At 42.8% G+C, this 21028-nt stretch overlaps 1 protein-coding gene and 1 long non-coding RNA gene across 2 annotated transcripts in view; one reads left to right on the forward strand and one right to left on the reverse strand.

The window, feature by feature from the left end:
* LOC143282637 (uncharacterized) overlaps window positions 1–18082 on the forward strand; it is a 196627-nt gene extending 178545 nt beyond the window's left edge. Inside the window, exons 42-46 of the mRNA XM_076588286.1 lie at window positions 226–389; window positions 3327–3494; window positions 4138–4240; window positions 6518–6685; window positions 15610–18082. Of these exons, the coding sequence (XP_076444401.1) occupies window positions 226–389; window positions 3327–3494; window positions 4138–4240; window positions 6518–6685; window positions 15610–15740 (734 nt within the window). The 3' untranslated portion in view covers window positions 15741–18082. The remainder of the gene's footprint in view (window positions 1–225; window positions 390–3326; window positions 3495–4137; window positions 4241–6517; window positions 6686–15609) is intronic.
* Window positions 16560–19044, reverse strand: LOC143282638 (uncharacterized). The gene is made up of 2 exons (XR_013055285.1): window positions 16823–19044; window positions 16560–16773 (listed from the first exon to the last, which is right to left on the reverse strand). It is a non-coding gene; the product is annotated as an uncharacterized LOC143282638 (long non-coding RNA).
* Window positions 19045–21028: the final 1984 nt, after the last annotated feature.

The raw sequence follows: 21028 nt of genomic DNA on the forward strand, positions 1-21028 counted from the left end.
ATCCCCACAGTGCACACACATGGACAAGGACCCCAGTATCCCCACAATGCACACACATGGACAAGGACACCAGTATCCCCACAGTGCACACACATGGACAAGGACCCCAGTATCCCCACAGTGCACACACATGTGTGAATGTTCAGAAACCATGTGTGTGTCTGTATATACAGAGAGATATAGATATAAATAGATAGATGTGAGACGTGTGATGGGGTGCATCAGGCCGACAGCTGGAGGGGATCCACTTTGCCATGAACTTCCTGGAGACCTGGCAGAAGCAGCAGCAGGGCAGCACCAGCCCCTACATCTCCGCCAAGGACAAGGACGTCATTGTCATCGGAGGGGGCGACACCGGCTGTGACTGCATCGCCACCTCACTCAGACAGGTCAGATCAGTGGCTTTGTGGTCTGTAAATTCAGAGAGATTAGTCTTTTCACCAGACTATATGTAATGTTAAATCACTTATAGAACATGAACATCTATAAAAAAAAAATAAAATTAAAAATTTTAAAAAAAGTGGAACCTCTCTTCTCCTGCCTTCTGTTGTATCTGTGTGCTTCACTTTCCACACACCTCTCTCCTGCCTTCTATTGTATCTGTGTGCTTCACTTTCCACACACCTCTCTTCTGCCTTCTATTGTATCTGTGTGCTTCACTTTCCACACACCTCTCTCCTGCCTTCTATTGTATCTGTGTGCTTCACTTTCCACACACCTCTCTCCTGCCTTCTATTGTATCTGTGTGCTTCACTTTCCACACACCTCTCTTCTCCTGCCTTCTATTGTATCTGTGTGCTTCACTTTCCACACACCTCTCTTCTTCTGCCTTCTATTGTATCTGTGTGCTTCACTTTCCACACACCTCTCTTCTCCTGCCTTCTATTGTATCTGTGTGCTTCACTTTCCACACACCTCTCTTCTCCTGCCTTCTATTGTATCTGTGTGCTTCACTTTCCACACACCTCTCTTCTCCTGCCTTCTATTGTATCTGTGTGCTTCACTTTCCACACACCTCTCTTCTCCTGCCTTCTATTGTATCTGTGTGCTTCACTTTCCACACACCTCTCTTCTCCTGCCTTCTATTGTATCTGTGTGCTTCACTTTCCACACACCTCTCTTCTTCTGCCTTCTATTGTATCTGTGTGCTTCACTTTCCACACACCTCTCTCCTGCCTTCTATTGTATCTGTGTGCTTCACTTTCCACACACCTCTCTCCTGCCTTCTATTGTATCTGTGCTTCACTTTCCACACACCTCTCTTCTCCTGCCTTCTATTGTATCTGTGTGCTTCACTTTCCACACACCTCTCTTCTTCTGCCTTCTATTGTATCTGTGTGCTTCACTTTCCACACACCTCTCTTCTCCTGCCTTCTATTGTATCTGTGTGCTTCACTTTCCACACACCTCTCTTCTCCTGCCTTCTATTGTATCTGTGTGCTTCACTTTCCACACACCTCTCTTCTCCTGCCTTCTATTGTATCTGTGTGCTTCACTTTCCACACACCTCTCTTCTCCTGCCTTCTATTGTATCTGTGTGCTTCACTTTCCACACACCTCTCTTCTCCTGCCTTCTATTGTATCTGTGTGCTTCACTTTCCACACACCTCTCTTCTTCTGCCTTCTATTGTATCTGTGTGCTTCACTTTCCACACACCTCTCTTCTTCTGCCTTCTATTCTATCTGTGTGCTTCACTTTCCACACACCTCTCTTCTCCTGCCTTCTATTCTATCTGTGTGCTTCACTTTCCACACACCTCTCTTCTCCTGCCTTCTATTCTATCTGTGTGCTTCACTTTCCACACACCTCTCTTCTCCTGCCTTCTGTTGTATCTGTGTACTTCACTTTCCACACACCTCTCTTCTCCTGCCTTCTATTCTATCTGTGTGCTTCACTTTCCACACACCTCTCTTCTCCTGCCTTCTCTTTGTTCCTCCAGTGAAAAGCTCTTAACTCACTCAGCCCTGCACCCAGATGCTGGGAGGGCACTGCAGATCATTATTCTCTGCCTGAGCCTGAATAGCATTCAGGTGAAGAAATCTGTTCACCTAAACCATCATTCAGGTGAAGAAATCTGTTCACCTAAACCGATCCATGAGCTCGCCAGTATGCATTGAACTGCTAGGAAAGGGAAGTAATTGGAACAGAACTTCCTTCCTCACATGTACACAATGTTTCGTTGCATAATTCAAATGATTAGTGTTTTTTTATCCGTTTTTTCGCAGTACTATGGCAAAATGTTAATCAAAGGCTCACTATTCAGCAAGTGTTTGATGCTTTAATTTTAAGGCACAAATAGAATATCGCATTCCATTTCTTAAAACTTGAGCTGTTTGTGTTAGAATTATATCTGAATTATTTTATGAAGTTTGGTAGCTGTTGGTTGAGTGGTTGTTATAAAACTGATCAAATCTGTGTGTTTGTGTGTGTGCATCCCTGAAAATGGGGTATGGCAGCCTAAATGGTGGGGCAAAAACAGCCATAGACGTAAGAAAGCCCAAGATATGAATGAATGTAAGAGTTGCAGGCCACAAATGGGGAAAAAAATCAGCAAAGATGTGTTATTTTTATTGTATTTCAGGGACCAAAGACCATAGGATGAATGTAAGAGTTATAGGCCACGAATGGGGAAAAAATCAGCAAAGATGTGTGTTATCTTTATTGTATTTCAGGGACCAAAGACCATAGGATGAATGTATGAGTTGCAGGCCACAAATGGGAAAAAAAATCAGTAAAGATGTGTGTTATTTTTATTGTATTTCAGGGACCAAAGACCATAGGATGAATGTATGAGTTGCAGGCCACAAATGGGAAAAAAAATCAGTAAAGATGTGTGTTATTTTTATTGTATTTCAGGGACCAAAGACCATAGGATGAATGTAAGAGTTGTAGGCCACAAATGGGAAAAAAAAATCAGCAAAGATGTGTGTTATTTTTATTGTATTTCAGGGACCAAAGACCATAGGATGAATGTAAGAGTTGTAGGCCACAAATGGGAAAAAAAAATCAGCAAAGATGTGTGTTATTTTTATTGTATTTCAGGGACCAAAGACCATAGGATGAATGTATGAGTTGTAGGCCACAAATGGGAAAAAAAATCAGCAAAGATGTGTGTTATTTTTATTTTATTTCAGGGACCAAAGACCGTAGGATGAATGTAAGAGTTGCAGGCCACAAATGGGGAAAAAAATCAGCAAAGATGTGTTATTTTTATTGTATTTCAGGGACCAAAGACCATAGGATGAATGTAAGAGTTATAGGCCACGAATGTAAAGTAAAAAAAAAAAAAAACAGCATAGGTGTATTGTTTTTATTTTATTTCCAGGGAGCAAAGACCATCACAACATTTGAGATCCTGCCCAAACCCCCACCGTCACGAGCGGCCAACAACCCTTGGCCCACATGGCCCAAGATCTTCCGCGTGGACTACGGCCACGAAGAGGTGCAGCTGAAGTGGGGGCGCGACCCCCGCGTCTTTGAGATCATGAGCACCGTGAGTCAGCCTGGGCTGTGCTGCTCAGCACACTGGGGTTACTGTTATTATGGAAACTTACATAGCCCATGTCTTCGGTCAGAGACCAAGAGACTTACACAGCTCCTGTCTTCAGTCAGAGACCAAGCTTAGACTTACATAGCTCCTGTCTTCAGTCAGAGACCAAGAGACTTATATAGCTCATGTCTTCAGTCAGAGACCAAGCTTAGACTTACATAGCATCTTTCTTCGATCTTCCAAGCTTAGACTTACATAGCTCATGTCTTCAGTCAGAGACCAAGCTTAGACTTACATAGCTCCTGTCTTCAGTCAGAGACCAGGCTTAGACTTACATAGCATCTTTCTTCGGTCAGAGACCAAGCTTAGACTTACATAGCTCATGTCTTCACTCAGAGACCAAGCTTAGACTTACATAGCTCATGTCTTCAATCAGAGACCAAGCTTAGAATTGGCCTTTGTATGTAGTTTGTTAGTCACATTTTGGTGTGTGTACGTAACATTGATGTAATGTGTTATGAAAACAAAAGTGTTTTGTAAAGCACATAGAGCAGATTTCTGGATAGTGTGTGATATAAGTATCCATGATTATTATTATTATTATATTATAACTGTTAAACTATTATGTGTGTGTTGTTGTGTGCAGGAATTCCTGGACGACGGGAAGGGCCATGTGAGTGGGGTGAAAACCAAACAGATCCAGTGGGTGAAGAACGAGGCAGGGCGCTTCGTCATGCAGGACGTGGAAGGTGGGCTTTGTTGGCTGCTGTTTCTTACTTTGCTGCTTTGTGTCCTCCTTTTTATGGTGCTGGTTTTTTTCATAGATATTTTGGTGGTTTTTTCATAGATATTTCGGTTGTTTTTTCATAAATATTTTTATATCGGTAGGGGAGCTCTTTATGTATGTATGCAATCGTGAGTGAAGATTCTGTGTGTGCAAATATATTTATTTGTGTGTGTGTGGAGGGTGTATGCATATTTGTATTTGTATTTCTTTTTATCACAACAGATCTCTCTGTGTGAAATTCGGGCTGCTCTCCCCAGGGAGAGCGCGTCGCTACACTACAGGGCCACCCCATTTTTTTGTATTTTTTCATGCGTGCAGTTTTATTTGTTTTTCCTATCGAAGTGGATTTTTCTACAGAATTTTGCTAGGAACAAACCCTTTTGTTGCCGTGGGTTCTTTTACATGCGCTAAATGCATGCTAGCACACAGGACCTCGGTTTATCGTCTCATCCGAATGACTAGCGTCCAGACCACCACAAGGTCTAGTGAAGGGGGAGAAAATATCGGCGGCTGAGTCGTGATTCGAACTAGCGCGCTCAGATTCTCTCGCTTCGTAGGCAGACGCATTACCTCTAGGCCATCACTCCACATATATATTTATTTGTGTGTGTGTGTGGAGGGTGGGGCCTGGGTGTGTGTGAGTACTGATGTATGGTAGTGCTTGGGTGACTGCAGATTGATGTGATGTATCTCTGTGTGTAGAACCCTGAACTAACAGAACAATGCTGTGTGTGTGTGTGTGTTCCCTGTACGAAAACACTAAGAGAACAATGCTCTGTGTGTGTGTGTGTTCCCTGTACGAAAACACTAAGAGAACAATGCTCTGTGTGTGTGTGTGTTCCCTGTACGAAAACACAAAGAGAACAATGCTCTGTGTGTGTGTGTGTGTTCCCTGTACGAAAACACAAAGAGAACAATGCTCTGTGTGTGTGTGTGTGTGTTCCCTGTACGAAAACACAAAGAGAACAATGCTCTGTGTGTGTGTGTGTGTTCCCTGTACGAAAACACTAACAGAACAATGCTCTATGTGTGTGTGTGTGTTCCCTGTAGGAAAACACTAAGAGAACAATGCTCTGTGTGTGTGTGTGTGTGTTCCCTGTACGAAAACACTAAGGGAACAACATTGTGTGTGTGTGTGTGTTCCCTGTACGAAAACACTAAGGGAACAACGCTGTGTGTGTGTGTGTGTGTGTGTGTGTGTTCCCTGTACGAAAACACTAAGGGAACAACCCTCTGTGTGTGTGTGTGTTCCCTGTACGAAAACACTAAGGGAACAACGCTCTGTGTGTGTGTGTGTGTGTGTTCCCTGTACGAAAACACTAAGGGAACAACCCTCTGTGTGTGTGTGTGTTCCCTGTACGAAAACACTAAGGGAACAACGCTCTGTGTGTGTGTGTGTGTGTGTTCCCTGTACGAAAACACTAAGGGAACAACGCTCTGTGTGTGTGTGTGTGTGTGTTCCCTGTACGAAAACACTAAGGGAACAACCCTCTGTGTGTGTGTGTGTTCCCTGTACGAAAACACTAAGGGAACAACCCTCTGTGTGTGTGTGTGTTCCCTGTACGAAAACACTAAGGGAACAACGCTGTGTGTGTGTGTTCCCTGTACGAAAACACTAAGGGAACAACGCTGTGTGTGTGTGTGTGTGTGTTCCCTGTACGAAAACACTAAGGGAACAACCCTCTGTGTGTGTGTGTGTTCCCTGTAGGAAAACACTAAGGGAACAACGCTGTGTGTGTGTGTTCCCTGTACGAAAACACTAAGGGAACAATGCTCTGTGTGTGTGTGTGTGTTCCCTGTAGGATAACACTAAGGGAACAACGCTCTGTGTGTGTGTGTGTGTTCCCTGTAGGAAAACACTAAGGGAACAACGCTCTGTGTGTGTGTGTGTGTTCCCTGTAGGAAAACACTAAGGGAACAACGCTCTGTGTGTGTGTGTGTGTTCCCTGTAGGATAACACTAAAAGAACAACCCTCTGCGTGTGTGTGTGTTCCCTGTACGAAAACACTAAGGGAACAACGCTGTGTGTGTGTGTGTGTGTGTTCCCTGTACGAAAACACTAAGGGAACAACGCTGTGTGTGTGTGTGTTCCCTGTACGAAAACACTAAGGGAACAACGCTGTGTGTGTGTGTGTGTGTGTGTTCCCTGTACGAAAACACTAAGGGAACAACGCTGTGTGTGTGTGTGTTCCCTGTACGTAAACACTAAGAGAACAACCCCCCTCTGTGTGTCGGTTAGGGTCGGAGAAGGTGTACAAGGCGGACCTGGTGCTGCTGGCCATGGGCTTTGTGGGGCCGGAGCGCAACATCGTGGAGGAGCTGAGTGTGGAGCTGGACCCACGGGGGAACCTGGCCACACCCACCAGCAAGTACAACACCACCATCCCCCACCTGTACGCTGCCGGAGGTAATCATCTTCATCATATCTTTACTTTTACAATACAATATGACACAATGCGATGCAATGCAGTATATTACAGTACAATGCAGTACAATATAAAACAGTACAATACAAAGCAATACAATATGATGATGAAAAAAAATGAAAAGCAATACAGTGCAGTACAATACAATACAATGCAACACAGTATAATACAATATGATACAGTACAATACATACATATACAGTACAATACATACAATATGGTGCAGTGCAATGCAGTACAGTGCATTATGATACAGTACAATGCATACAATATGATACAATACAAGATACAGTACAGTACAATCATCTGGCCACACCCTTCAGCAAGATACAGTACATCACAATCATGTGGCCACACCCTTCAGCAAGATACAGTACAGTACAATCATGTGGCCACACCCTTCAGCAAGATACAGTACAGTACAATCATCTGGCCACACCCTTCAGCAAGATACAGTACAGTACAATCATGTGGCCACACCCTTCAGCAAGATACAGTACAGTACAATCATCTGGCCACACCCTTCAGCAAGATACAGTACAGTACAATCATCTGGCCACACCCTTCAGCAAGATACAGTACAGTACAATCATGTGGCCACACCCTTCAGCAAGATACAGTACAGTACAATCATCTGGCCACACCCTTCAGCAAGATACAGTACATCACAATCATGTGGCCACACCCTTCAGCAAGATACAGTACAGTACAATCATCTGGCCACACCCTTCAGCAAGATACAGTACATCACAATCATCTGGCCACACCCTTCAGCAAGATACAGTACAGTACAATCATGTGGCCACACCCTTCAGCAAGATACAGTACATCACAATCATCTGGCCACACCCTTCAGCAAGATACAGTACAGTACAATCATCTGGCCACACCCTTCAGCAAGATACAGTACATCACAATCATCTGGCCACACCCTTCAGCAAGATACAGTACAGTACAATCATGTGGCCACACCCTTCAGCAAGATACAGTACAGTACAATCATCTGGCCACACCCTTCAGCAAGATACAGTACATCACAATCATGTGGCCACACCCTTCAGCAAGATACAGTACATCACAATCATCTGGCCACACCCTTCAGCAAGATACAGTACATCACAATCATGTGGCCACACCCTTCAGCAAGATACAGTACATCACAATCATCTGGCCACACCCTTCAGCAAGATACAGTACATCACAATCATCTGGCCACACCCTTCAGCAAGATACAGTACAGTACAATCATCTGGCCACACCCTTCAGCAAGATACAGTACAGTACAATCATGTGGCCACACCCTTCAGCAAGATACTGTACAGTACAATCATCTGGCCACACCCTTCAGCAAGATACAGTACAGTACAATCATCTGGCCACACCCTTCAGCAAGATACAGTACATCACAATCATGTGGCCACACCCTTCAGCAAGATACAGTACATCACAATCATGTGGCCACACCCTTCAGCAAGGTACAGTACATCACAATCATCTGGCCACACCCTTCAGCAAGATACAGTACAGTACAATCATCTGGCCACACCCTTCAGCAAGATACAGTACAGTACAATCATCTGGCCACACCCTTCAGCAAGATACAGTACATCACAATCATGTGGCCACACCCTTCAGCAAGATACAGTACATCACAATCATCTGGCCACACCCTTCAGCAAGATACAGTACATCACAATCATGTGGCCACACCCTTCAGCAAGATACAGTACATCACAATCATCTGGCCACACCCTTCAGCAAGATACAGTACAGTACAATCATCTGGCCACACCCTTCAGCAAGATACAGTACAGTACAATCATCTGGCCACACCCTTCAGCAAGATACTGTACAGTACAATCATCTGGCCACACCCTTCAGCAAGATACAGTACAGTACAATCATCTGGCCACACCCTTCAGCAAGATACAGTACATCACAATCATGTGGCCACACCCTTCAGCAAGATACAGTACATCACAATCATGTGGCCACACCCTTCAGCAAGGTACAGTACATCACAATCATCTGGCCACACCCTTCAGCAAGATACAGTACAGTACAATCATCTGGCCACACCCTTCAGCAAGATACAGTACAGTACAATCATCTGGCCACACCCTTCAGCAAGATACAGTACATCACAATCATGTGGCCACACCCTTCAGCAAGATACAGTACATCACAATCATCTGGCCACACCCTTCAGCAAGATACAGTACATCACAATCATGTGGCCACACCCTTCAGCAAGATACAGTACAGTACAATCATCTGGCCACACCCTTCAGCAAGATACAGTACATCACAATCATGTGGCCACACCCTTCAGCAAGATACAGTACATCACAATCATCTGGCCACACCCTTCAGCAAGATACAGTACAGTACAATCATGTGGCCACACCCTTCAGCAAGATACAGTACAGTACAATCATCTGGCCACACCCTTCAGCAAGATACAGTACATCACAATCATGTGGCCACACCCTTCAGCAAGATACAGTACAGTACAATCATGTGGCCACACCCTTCAGCAAGATACAGTACAGTACAATCATCTGGCCACACCCTTCAGCAAGATACAGTACATCACAATCATCTGGCCACACCCTTCAGCAAGATACAGTACAGTACAATCATCTGGCCACACCCTTCAGCAAGATACAGTACATCACAATCATGTGGCCACACCCTTCAGCAAGATACAGTACAGTACAATCATGTGGCCACACCCTTCAGCAAGGTACAGTACAGTACAATCATGTGGCCACACCCTTCAGCAAGGTACAGTACAGTACAATCATCTGGCCACACCCTTCAGCAAGATACAGTACATCACAATCATCTGGCCACACCCTTCAGCAAGATACAGTACATCACAATCATCTGGCCACACCCTTCAGCAAGATACAGTACAGTACAATCATCTGGCCACACCCTTCAGCAAGATACAGTACAGTACAATCATCTGGCCACACCCTTCAGCAAGATACAGTACATCACAATCATCTGGCCACACCCTTCAGCAAGATACTGTACATCACAATCATCTGGCCACACCCTTCAGCAAGATACAGTACAGTACAATCATCTGGCCACACCCTTCAGCAAGATACAGTACATCACAATCATCTGGCCACACCCTTCAGCAAGATACAGTACATCACAATCATCTGGCCACACCCTTCAGCAAGATACAGTACAGTACAATCATGTGGCCACACCCTTCAGCAAGATACAGTACAGTACAATCATGTGGCCACACCCTTCAGCAAGATACAGTACAGTACAATCATGTGGCCACACCCTTCAGCAAGATACAGTACAGTACAATCATCTGGCCACACCCTTCAGCAAGATACAGTACAGTACAATCATCTGGCCACACCCTTCAGCAAGATACAGTACATCACAATCATGTGGCCACACCCTTCAGCAAGATACAGTACATCACAATCATCTGGCCACACCCTTCAGCAAGATACAGTACATCACAATCATCTGGCCACACCCTTCAGCAAGATACAGTACAGTACAATCATGTGGCCACACCCTTCAGCAAGATACAGTACATCACAATCATGTGGCCACACCCTTCAGCAAGAACAACACCTGTGTTCCAGGACTGTTTTGGTTTGTTTTGTTTGCCTCTTGCAAAGAAGGTTCTTTTCTTCTTGATCCATACAGTGCAATCAACATTCAACACATGATGAGAAAAAATGAAAACAAAAAACATGAGACATTCAGTGAATGTCAGTAGTGACAATGAATAATGACTATGGTGTGTGTACACCTGTTGCAACATGAGACATTCAGTCAATGTCAGTAGTGACAGTGAATAATGACTATGGTGTGTGTACACCTGTTGCAACATGAGACATTCAGTCAATGTCAGTAGTGACAGTGAATAATGACTATGGTGTGTGTACACCTGTTGCAACATGAGACATTCAGTCAATGTCAGTAGTGACAGTGAATAATGACTGGTGTGTGTACACCTGTTGCAACATGAGACATTCAGTCAATGTCAGTAGTGACAGTGAATAATGACTATGGTGTGTGTACACCTGTTGCAACATGAGACATTCAGTCAATGTCAGTAGTGACAGTGAATAATGACTGGTGTGTGTACACCTGTTGCAACATGAGACATTCAGTCAATGTCAGTAGTGACAATGAATAATGACTATGGTGTGTGTACACCTGTTGCAACATGAGACATTCAGTCAATGTCAGTAGTGACAGTGAATAATGACTGGTGTGTGTACACCTGTTGCAACATGAGACATTCAGTCAATGTCAGTAGTGACAATGAATAATGACTGGTGTGTGTACACCTGTTGCAACATGAGACATTCAGTCAATGTCAGTAGTGACAATGAATAATGACTGGTGTGTGTACACCTGTTGCAACATGAGACATTCAGTCAATGTCAGTAGTGACAATGAATAATGACTATGGTGTGTGTACACCTGTTGCAACATGAGACATTCAGTCAATGTCACTAGTGACAGTGAATAATGACTATAGTGTGTGTACACCTGTTGCAACATGAGACATTCAGTCAATGTCAGTAGTGACAGTGAATAATGACTATGGTGTGTGTACACCTGTTGCAACATGAGACATTCAGTCAATGTCAGTAGTGACAATGAATAATGACTGGTGTGTGTACACCTGTTACAACATGAGACATTCAGTGGATGTCAGTAGTGACAGTGAATAATGACTATGGTGTGTGTACACCTGTTGCAACATGAGACATTCAGTGAATGTCAGTAGTGACAGTGAATAATGACTATGGTGTGTGTACACCTGTTGCAACATGAGACATTCAGTCAATGTCAGTAGTGACAGTGAATAATGACTATGGTGTATGTACACCTGTTGCAACATGAGACATTCAGTCAATGTCAGTAGTGACAGTGAATAATGACTATAGTGTGTGTACACCTGTTGCAACATGAGACATTCAGTGAATGTCAGTAGTGACAATGAATAATGACTATGGTGTGTGTACACCTGTTGCAACATGAGACATTCAGTCAATGTCAGTAGTGACAATGAATAATGACTATGGTGTGTGTACACCTGTTGCAACATGAGACATTCAGTCAATGTCAGTAGTGACAGTGAATAATGACTATGGTGTGTGTACACCTGTTGCAACATGAGACATTCAGTGAATGTCAGTAGTGACAGTGAATAATGACTATAGTGTGTGTACACCTGTTGCAACATGAGACATTCAGTGAATGTCAGTAGTGACAGTGAATAATGACTGGTGTGTGTACACCTGTTGCAACATGAGACATTCAGTCAATGTCAGTAGTGACAGTGAATAATGACTCTAGTGTGTGTACACCTGTTGCAACATGAGACATTCAGTGAATGTCAGTAGTGACAGTGAATAATGACTATGGTGTGTGTACACCTGTTGCAACATGAGACATTCAGTCAATGTCAGTAGTGACAGTGAATAATGACTATGGTGTGTGTACACCTGTTGCAACATGAGACATTCAGTCAATGTCAGTAGTGACAGTGAATAATGACTGGTGTGTGTACACCTGTTGCAACATGAGACATTCAGTCAATGGCAGTAGTGACAGTGAATAATGACTATGGTGTGTGTACACCTGTTGCAACATGAGACATTCAGTGAATGTCAGTAGTGACAATGAATAATGACTATAGTGTGTGTACACCTGTTACAACATGAGACATTCAGTCAATGTCAGTAGTGACAGTGAATAATGACTATGGTGTGTGTACACCTGTTGCAACATGAGACATTCAGTCAATGTCAGTAGTGACAGTGAATAATGACTATGGTGTGTGTACACCTGTTGCAACATGAGACATTCAGTCAATGTCAGTAGTGACAGTGAATAATGACTATGGTGTGTGTACACCTGTTGCAACATGAGACATTCAGTCAATGTCAGTAGTGACAGTGAATAATGACTATAGTGTGTGTACACCTGTTGCAACATGAGACATTCAGTCAATGTCAGTAGTGACAGTGAATAATGACTGGTGTGTGTACACCTGTTGCAACATGAGACATTCAGTCAATGTCAGTAGTGACAGTGAATAATGACTATAGTGTGTGTACACCTGTTGCAACATGAGACATTCAGTCAATGTCAGTAGTGACAATGAATAATGACTGGTGTGTGTACACCTGTTGCAACATGAGACATTCAGTCAATGTCACTAGTGACAGTGAATAATGACTATGGTGTGTGTACACCTGTTGCAACATGAGACATTCAGTCAATGTCACTAGTGACAGTGAATAATGACTATGGTGTGTGTACACCTGTTGCAACATGAGACATTCAGTCAATGTCAGTAGTGACAGTGAATAATGACTATGGTGTGTATACACCTGTTGCAACATGAGACATTCAGTCAATGTCAGTAGTGACAGTGAATAATGACTATAGTGTGTGTACACCTGTTGCAACATGAGACATTCAGTCAATGTCAGTAGTGACAGTGAATAATGACTATAGTGTGTGTACACCTGTTGCAACATGAGACATTCAGTCAATGTCAGTAGTGACAGTGAATAATGACTATGGTGTGTGTACACCTGTTGCAACATGACACTTTCAGTCAATGTCAGTAGTGACAGTGAATAATGACTATGGTGTGTGTACACCTGTTGCAACATGAGACATTCAGTCAATGTCAGTAGTGACAGTGAATAATGACTGGTGTGTGTACACCTGTTGCAACATGAGACATTCAGTCAATGTCAGTAGTGACAGTGAATAATGACTATGGTGTGTGTACACCTGTTGCAACATGAGACATTCAGTGAATGTCAGTAGTGACAATGAATAATGACTGGTGTGTGTACACCTGTTGCAACATGAGACATTCAGTCAATGTCAGTAGTGACAGTGAATAATGACTGGTGTGTGTACACCTGTTGCAACATGAGACATTCAGTCAATGTCAGTAGTGACAATAAATAATGACTATGGTGTGTGTACACCTGTTGCAACATGACACTTTCAGTCAATGTCAGTAGTGACAGTGAATAATGACTATGGTGTGTGTACACCTGTTGCAACATGAGACATTCAGTGGATGTCAGTAGTGACAATGAATAATGACTGGTGTGTGTACACCTGTTGCAACATGAGACATTCAGTCAATGTCAGTAGTGACAATGAATAATGACTATGGTGTGTGTACACCTGTTGCAACATGAGACATTCAGTCAATGTCAGTAGTGACAGTGAATAATGACTGGTGTGTGTACACCTGTTGCAACATGAGACATTCAGTCAATGTCAGTAGTGACAATAAATAATGACTATGGTGTGTGTACACCTGTTGCAACATGACACTTTCAGTCAATGTCAGTAGTGACAGTGAATAATGACTATGGTGTGTGTACACCTGTTACAACATGAGACATTCAGTCAATGTCAGTAGTGACAGTGAATAATGACTATGGTGTGTGTACACCTGTTGCAACATGAGACATTCAGTCAATGTCAGTAGTGACAGTGAATAATGACTATGGTGTGTGTACACCTGTTGCAACATGAGACATTCAGTGGATGTCAGTAGTGACAATGAATAATGACTGGTGTGTGTACACCTGTTGCAACATGAGACATTCAGTCAATGTCAGTAGTGACAGTGAATAATGACTGGTGTGTGTACACCTGTTGCAACATGAGACATTCAGTCAATGTCAGTAGTGACAGTGAATAATGACTATGGTGTGTGTACACCTGTTGCAACATGAGACATTCAGTCAATGTCAGTAGTGACAATGAATAATGACTATAGTGTGTGTACACCTGTTGCAACATGAGACATTCAGTCAATGTCAGTAGTGACAATGAATAATGACTATGGTGTGTGTACACCTGTTGCAACATGAGACATTCAGTCAATGTCAGTAGTGACAGTGAATAATGACTGGTGTGTGTACACCTGTTGCAACATGAGACATTCAGTCAATGTCAGTAGTGACAGTGAATAATGACTATAGTGTGTGTACACCTGTTGCAACATGAGACATTCAGTCAATGTCAGTAGTGACCATGAATAATGACTATGGTGTGTGTACACCTGTTGCATACACTGATAATGAACACCACCAATGCAGGAGTCACAGTCTTATCAATCATGATATGGAAAAACAAGATTATTATAATTAACCTATAAGTCTGACTCATAGTTTAACTTATCAAAGCAGTGAATCTTGCTTGTTAAATGATAGGTAAATAACACCTGAATAAATGAGGTGGTCCCCTCCAACAGCAAGTAAAACACCTTCACCCCACCCCACCTCACCTCTGGGGGTAAGTATAATAATATCAATGATAATAATGATAGGTAAATAACACCTGAATAAATCAGGTGGTCCCCTCCAGTAGCAATTAAAACACCTTCACCCCACCCCACCTCACCTCTGGGGGTAAGTATAATAATATCAATGATAATAATGATAATAATAGCAGTGATAATAATAATGATGATAATGATAATAGTAACAATGATAAAAATGAAAGAGATAATATTCATCATCATCATCATGTTGGGTTTTTTTTTATTTGTTTGTTTTCGCTTCTTGCAAGAAAGGTTCCATTCTTTCAAAAGCAAATAAATTACAATTACAGACATCTTGAAATCATACACTGATCATGTATGATCTATGTATTATATATCTATCAAACAATTTCCTCAATACCATCATCATGGTATTTATTAAGAACTTATCTCCCTAACCATTTTACAATCAATAACTGACTTATGTCTTGATAAAATTCATGTCCTCCCTCTCTCTAACTAAAATTATAGTAACAGACACATTTGGTTTTTTTTGTTTTTTAACCAAACTCCTCCCGTTCCCTCCACCACCACCAGACTGTCGGCGGGGCCAGTCCCTTGTGGTGTGGGCCATATCGGAAGGGCGGCAGGCTGCACGTCAGATGGACATTGACCTGATGGGCTACACCAGTCTGGCTGGCCCAGGAGGCATCGTCAAGGTGGAGTGAGTACAAACTCTCACACCCACGACTCCACGATCATCATCATCATCAGACCTGAGGTCATGTGGCTAGGAGGGGGATGGACAGAAGTTGTCATGGCCGTCATCGTTGTCCAGCCAAGGGGATGTGGTGATGGTCCAGCCAGAACAAGGCTTTAGGGAAGATGACCAGTGTTTCCTCCTTGATGGTGATGTCAGGGTGCTTTGTTAACTTGAACAGTGGGAACAGAACTGTGGAGGAATCATGGTGGCGTCACCAAGGGCACGGGTGAACAAAACACAAGGGTTGTACCTGACAAATTTGAAAAATCCACTTTGATAGGAAAACAAATACACTTGCAAGCCGCCCCCACCCCCCACCCCCCACCCAAAAAAAAGTATTTAAAAAAAGGTGGCATCTTTACTGCAGGAACACGCTTTCCCTGGGGAGAGCAGTGCCAAAACACAACTTTCCCTGGGGAGAGCAGCGCCATAACACAACTTTCCCTGGGGAGAGCAGTGCCAAAACACAACTTTCCCTGGGAAGAGCAGTGCCAAAACACAACTTTCCCTGGGGAGAGCAGTGCCAAAACACAACTTTCCCTGGGAAGAGCAGTGCCAAAACACAACTTTCCCTGGGGAGAGCAGCGCAAACAGAAATGTGTTGTGATTAGAGTGTCGTCCAACACAATACAGTGCAAAGAAAGGAATGGACCACCTTGAATGTCTGGCTGGGGGGCAGGGGTGTAGGTTCAGACTGATGACTTGTTTGTCAGGAACAACACTGGGCAAAGAAAGGAATGGACCACCTTGAATGTCTGGCTGGGGGGCAGGGGTGTAGGTTCAGACTGATGACTTGTTTGTCAGGAACAACACTGGGCAAAGAAAGGAATGGACCACCTTGAATGTCTGGCTGGGGGGAAAGGGTACTGATGACTTGTATGTCAGGAACAACACTGGGCAAAGAAAGGAATGGACCACCTTGAATGTCTGGCTGGGGGGAAGGGTACTGATGACTTGTTTGTCAGGAACAACACTGGGCAAAGAAAGGAATGGACCACCTTGAATGTTTGTCAGGAACAACACTGGGCAAAGAAAGGAATGGACCACCTTGAATGTCTGGCTGGGGGGGAAGGGTACTGATGACTTGTTTGTCAGGAACAACACTGGGCAAAGAAAGGAATGGACCACCTTGAATGTCTGGCTGGGGGGCAGGGGTGTAGGTTCAGACTGATGACTTGTTTGTCAGGAACAACACTGGGCAAAGAAAGGAATGGACCACCTTGAATGTCTGGCTGGGGGGGCAGGGGTGTAGGTTCAGACTGATGACTTGTTTGTCAGGAACAACACTGGGCAAAGAAAGGAATGGACCACCTTGAATGTCTGGCTGGGGGGGAAGGGTGTTGGTTCAGACTGATGACTTGTTTGTCAGGAACAACACTGGGCAAAGAAAGGAATGGACCACCTTGAATGTCTGGCTGGGGGGGAAGGGTGTTGGTTCAGACTGATGACTTGTTTGTCAGGAACAACACTGGGCAAAGAAAGGAATGGACCACCTTGAATGTCTGGCTGGGGGGGAGGGTGTAGGTTCAGACTGATGACTTGTTTGTCAGGAACAACACTGGGCAAAGAGAAATAGAAACTTGTGAACTTCAGTGCACACACATGCTCAAGCAAAATGATTTATTGGAAAATATGACAGATAAAAAAGGAAATGTTTGAACTGTGAATTGATATACACACACATTATTGCATGATTATTGGGAGAATAAAGCTACCTCAAAATGTGGCCCCTCCACCCCCCCCCCCCCCCCCACCCCCCTCCATCACCAATACCATTTCCCTTCCATTGTTGATGTTTATGTCCATAAAACAGGTGTCCACCCCCATCCCTGCTTTCTGTCCCCCCCACCCCCCCTCCATCACCAGTACCATTTCCCTTCCATTGTTGATGTTTATGTTCATAAAACAGGTGTCCACCCCCATCCCTGCTTTCTGTACCCCCCCCCCCCCCCACACACACACACACCTAAATGAAAGGCAAGAGAATTAAACTCCAAACAGCCCCCCCCCCACACACACACACACACCTAAATGAAAGGCAAGAGAATTAAACTCCAAACCGCCCCCATTCACTCTCTCACAACACTGTGGAGTTATGTATGATCACAGATTTTCTTTCTTTTTCTTTTCTTTTTTTTTTTAACCTAAGTTACACATATCAGGCCAAAAAATGCTCAGAATAGTGAATAAGAGTGTTTAAGAAAAATGTGTGAAGTTGAGTGAGAGGTGTTGATGAGATGTTTCTCTGCACAAAAGTCAACCTTGTTCAGAGAGAGCAGTTAAAAAATAAAATAAAAAGAAATCCGTGTGCGTGTGTGACCAAAAGGAAATAGTGAGTGTGACACCTTCATGCATTATATTCACTTCTTCTTCCATTAGCAGCTTTTTCAAATTCAGAACAGTAATGATCTTTTAACATAATCAACAGCTTTTGCTGGTAGTTTTCAATCTTGTCAGAAAAATCAGTGCACTGGAAAATGACTGTGTGGTGTATCATCTTTTAAAGAAAAAAGTATTCTTTGAGAATTTCTTGTGTGCTTGTGTGTGGATCAGTGCAAACCACAGGGACACAGCAGGCCAGCGTGTGATGTATGGAAGATGGGATGATCAGGGACACAGCAGGCCAGCGTGTGATGTATGGAAGATGGGATGATCAGGGACACAGCAGGCCAGTGTGTGATGTATGGAAGATGGGATGATCAGGGACACAGCAGGCCAGTGTGTGATGTATGGAAGATGGGATGATGGAGCCACTGTGCATTCAGACTGTTCTCTGCTTGACACAACTTGTAGGTGGTTTTTCTGTAGGCCTGGGGCACTGTAGTTGCCGCTGTACTTTAGCAGAATTTCCATCGTCATGTTATCAGTTACTAGTTCCCACATGTGTCTCTAGCTTATTTCTTTTCAATTTGAACTCTTCACACTTGTTTATGTGTTAGATGTTTTCTGAGTGTTTAAAATGGGTTATATTTTCCTTTTCTTGTTCATTTTCCGTAGTGAAAAACAACATGCTTAATCAGTGTCATGATATGCCTAAAAAAAAAAAAATTAAAAAAGTAGAAAAAGATCAATGTTATGTACTATGTTTAGTAATGTATTTGTAGAAGTATAATCAAGATCATACCATTCACTCATTTAAAAAAAAATGTAGTTTACACAGAGTCTGTTTTGGTGACTAGCTGACTTTACAACAAAAAAGGGGTTGTGCTGGGAGCTCTGTTATTGTGTACGAATTTTTGTAAAACTTTTACGAAGTCTTGCATTCAGTCAGCAAGGAAACCTTGATTTATGAAAAAAGAAAAAACCTAATCAAAACACATAGTCTACATACAAGCAAAATACATTCCCCACACATCTAATGAAAACCTGGAGTCCTTTCAAGCAATCACACCACTTTATTCAAACATCTCAGGTGGTCTAGATGACTGAAGACCTGGAGTCCTTTCAACCAATCAAACCACTTTATTCAAACATCTCAGGTGGTCTAGATGACTGAAAACCTGGAGTCCTTTCAAGCAATCAAACCACTTTATTCAAACATCTCAGGTGGTCTAGATGACTGAAGACCTGGAGTCCTTTCAACCAATCAAACCACTTTATTCAAACATCTCAGGTGGTCCAGATGACTGAAAACCTGGAGTCCTTTCAAGCAATCAAACCACTTTATTCAAACATCTCAGGTGGTCTAGATGACTGAAGAAAGTCTGTGGGTCGTCAAAGGTCAGAAGTTCTGCAGGTGTTTGCATTTGAATTCCACGTTCAGATGCTATTTTCTCAGTATTATACAACACAGAAAGTGTGATTGTTTATCACTTGTTTTTTTCTGATGGACAACAAACAGCTTTAAGTCGGTCACTTTGTTAACTCACTCCGGACAGTGTTCCTGACGTAAGGTAGCGTTCTGGACGATGGAACACTATAGCAGTTTCGACAATTAAAAATTTGTTCACGTTTTCCCCATGGGGTAGCATAACAATATCAGCTACACCAGGCATTGCAGAAAGTATCAAGGGTCAAATGGAAAGTTTCTTTGTGAGGTTTCCTTGATTATAAACTCACTGGCCAGCCGTTGACCTTGGTACCCCATATGACAAGCTAATCTGCATACATATTGAAAATAGTGTCGCAGGCGGTACAAGTGGAAATTTTTGGAGCAAACTAGATTACTACAGCAGCCTTTTACTGCTGCTGAAGTGATTGAAATGCTTCAAACTGAAGGTTTCGACATCGATGAGAATGATGAATACATTGAATAAAGTATCTGCAGTGAAGAAAGCTACCAGCAAGAAGGTACTGATAGTGACTCAGCTTCTGAGGGCTGTGAAGAGAGGGAGGGGGGTGGGCATACACACGACATGAGGAGAGGGGTCAGTGGGTCAAGTACATGGAGTTTCATTTAGTTACTTTGTGTTTTATATTTTTTGTGATTTTTTTCCTAACGCTAATAAATGGGTCGTCTGCAGGGGAAAAACAAGGGAGAAAACTATTGGTCTGGAGTGAGTTCAGACTTTTGTTGATTTTGTGAAATCGTAAAGAGTGGCTATCAGGCACAAAATGAATGAACATGTCATTGCAGATGATTTTTTTCAGACCTGGCAAGACGGATCACCTTAGTTTAGTGACTAATGTATCTGTGTCAAATTTGAATTGAATAACCCTTGAAATAATCAAAAACCACTTAATATGTGTTTCATCTTCTAATGGTAATATTGATTCATCTATATACGATAATTGCCGTTAAAATAGATTCTTTAACTTAGGATACCAAAAATATAACTTAACCTGAATGGTTATACTTTTTTTCTTCAGAATATTTTGGAAGTTGTTGATAGTTTCTCTTGACAAGGTGACCAGGATTTAATACTTTTAAGATACAGTTACACAGCATTACAACATTCTGATCAAACATATCATTGTCCAACATTTCAGAACTTTATGGTTACTGTGAAAATTGTGATCTGAAGAAGAGTGGTTGGGTCTTCGATTTGTCCCTGAAAATTCTCCAGAGCCAGTTATACATTTTTGCTCGTTGTCAAAAATTGTTGAGATAATTCCTGTGCCACTCATGATTTGAACATTTTTTGTGTTCATACACCAAGCTGCCATTGAACGTGTCAGAGAGTGTAGGAATGTTTGCATATATGATAAAGTGGTGGAGGTTTTTCTTTTTTCCTGTGCTTGCAATGTGCCGTAGAAAATGTGTCCAGCATTGTGGATGTACATTATTGTAGAGATTATTCACAATGTAACACT

The sequence above is a fragment of the Babylonia areolata genome, chromosome 6, assembly GCF_041734735.1.
Source record: "Babylonia areolata isolate BAREFJ2019XMU chromosome 6, ASM4173473v1, whole genome shotgun sequence".
Lineage (NCBI taxonomy): Eukaryota > Metazoa > Mollusca > Gastropoda > Neogastropoda > Buccinidae > Babylonia > Babylonia areolata.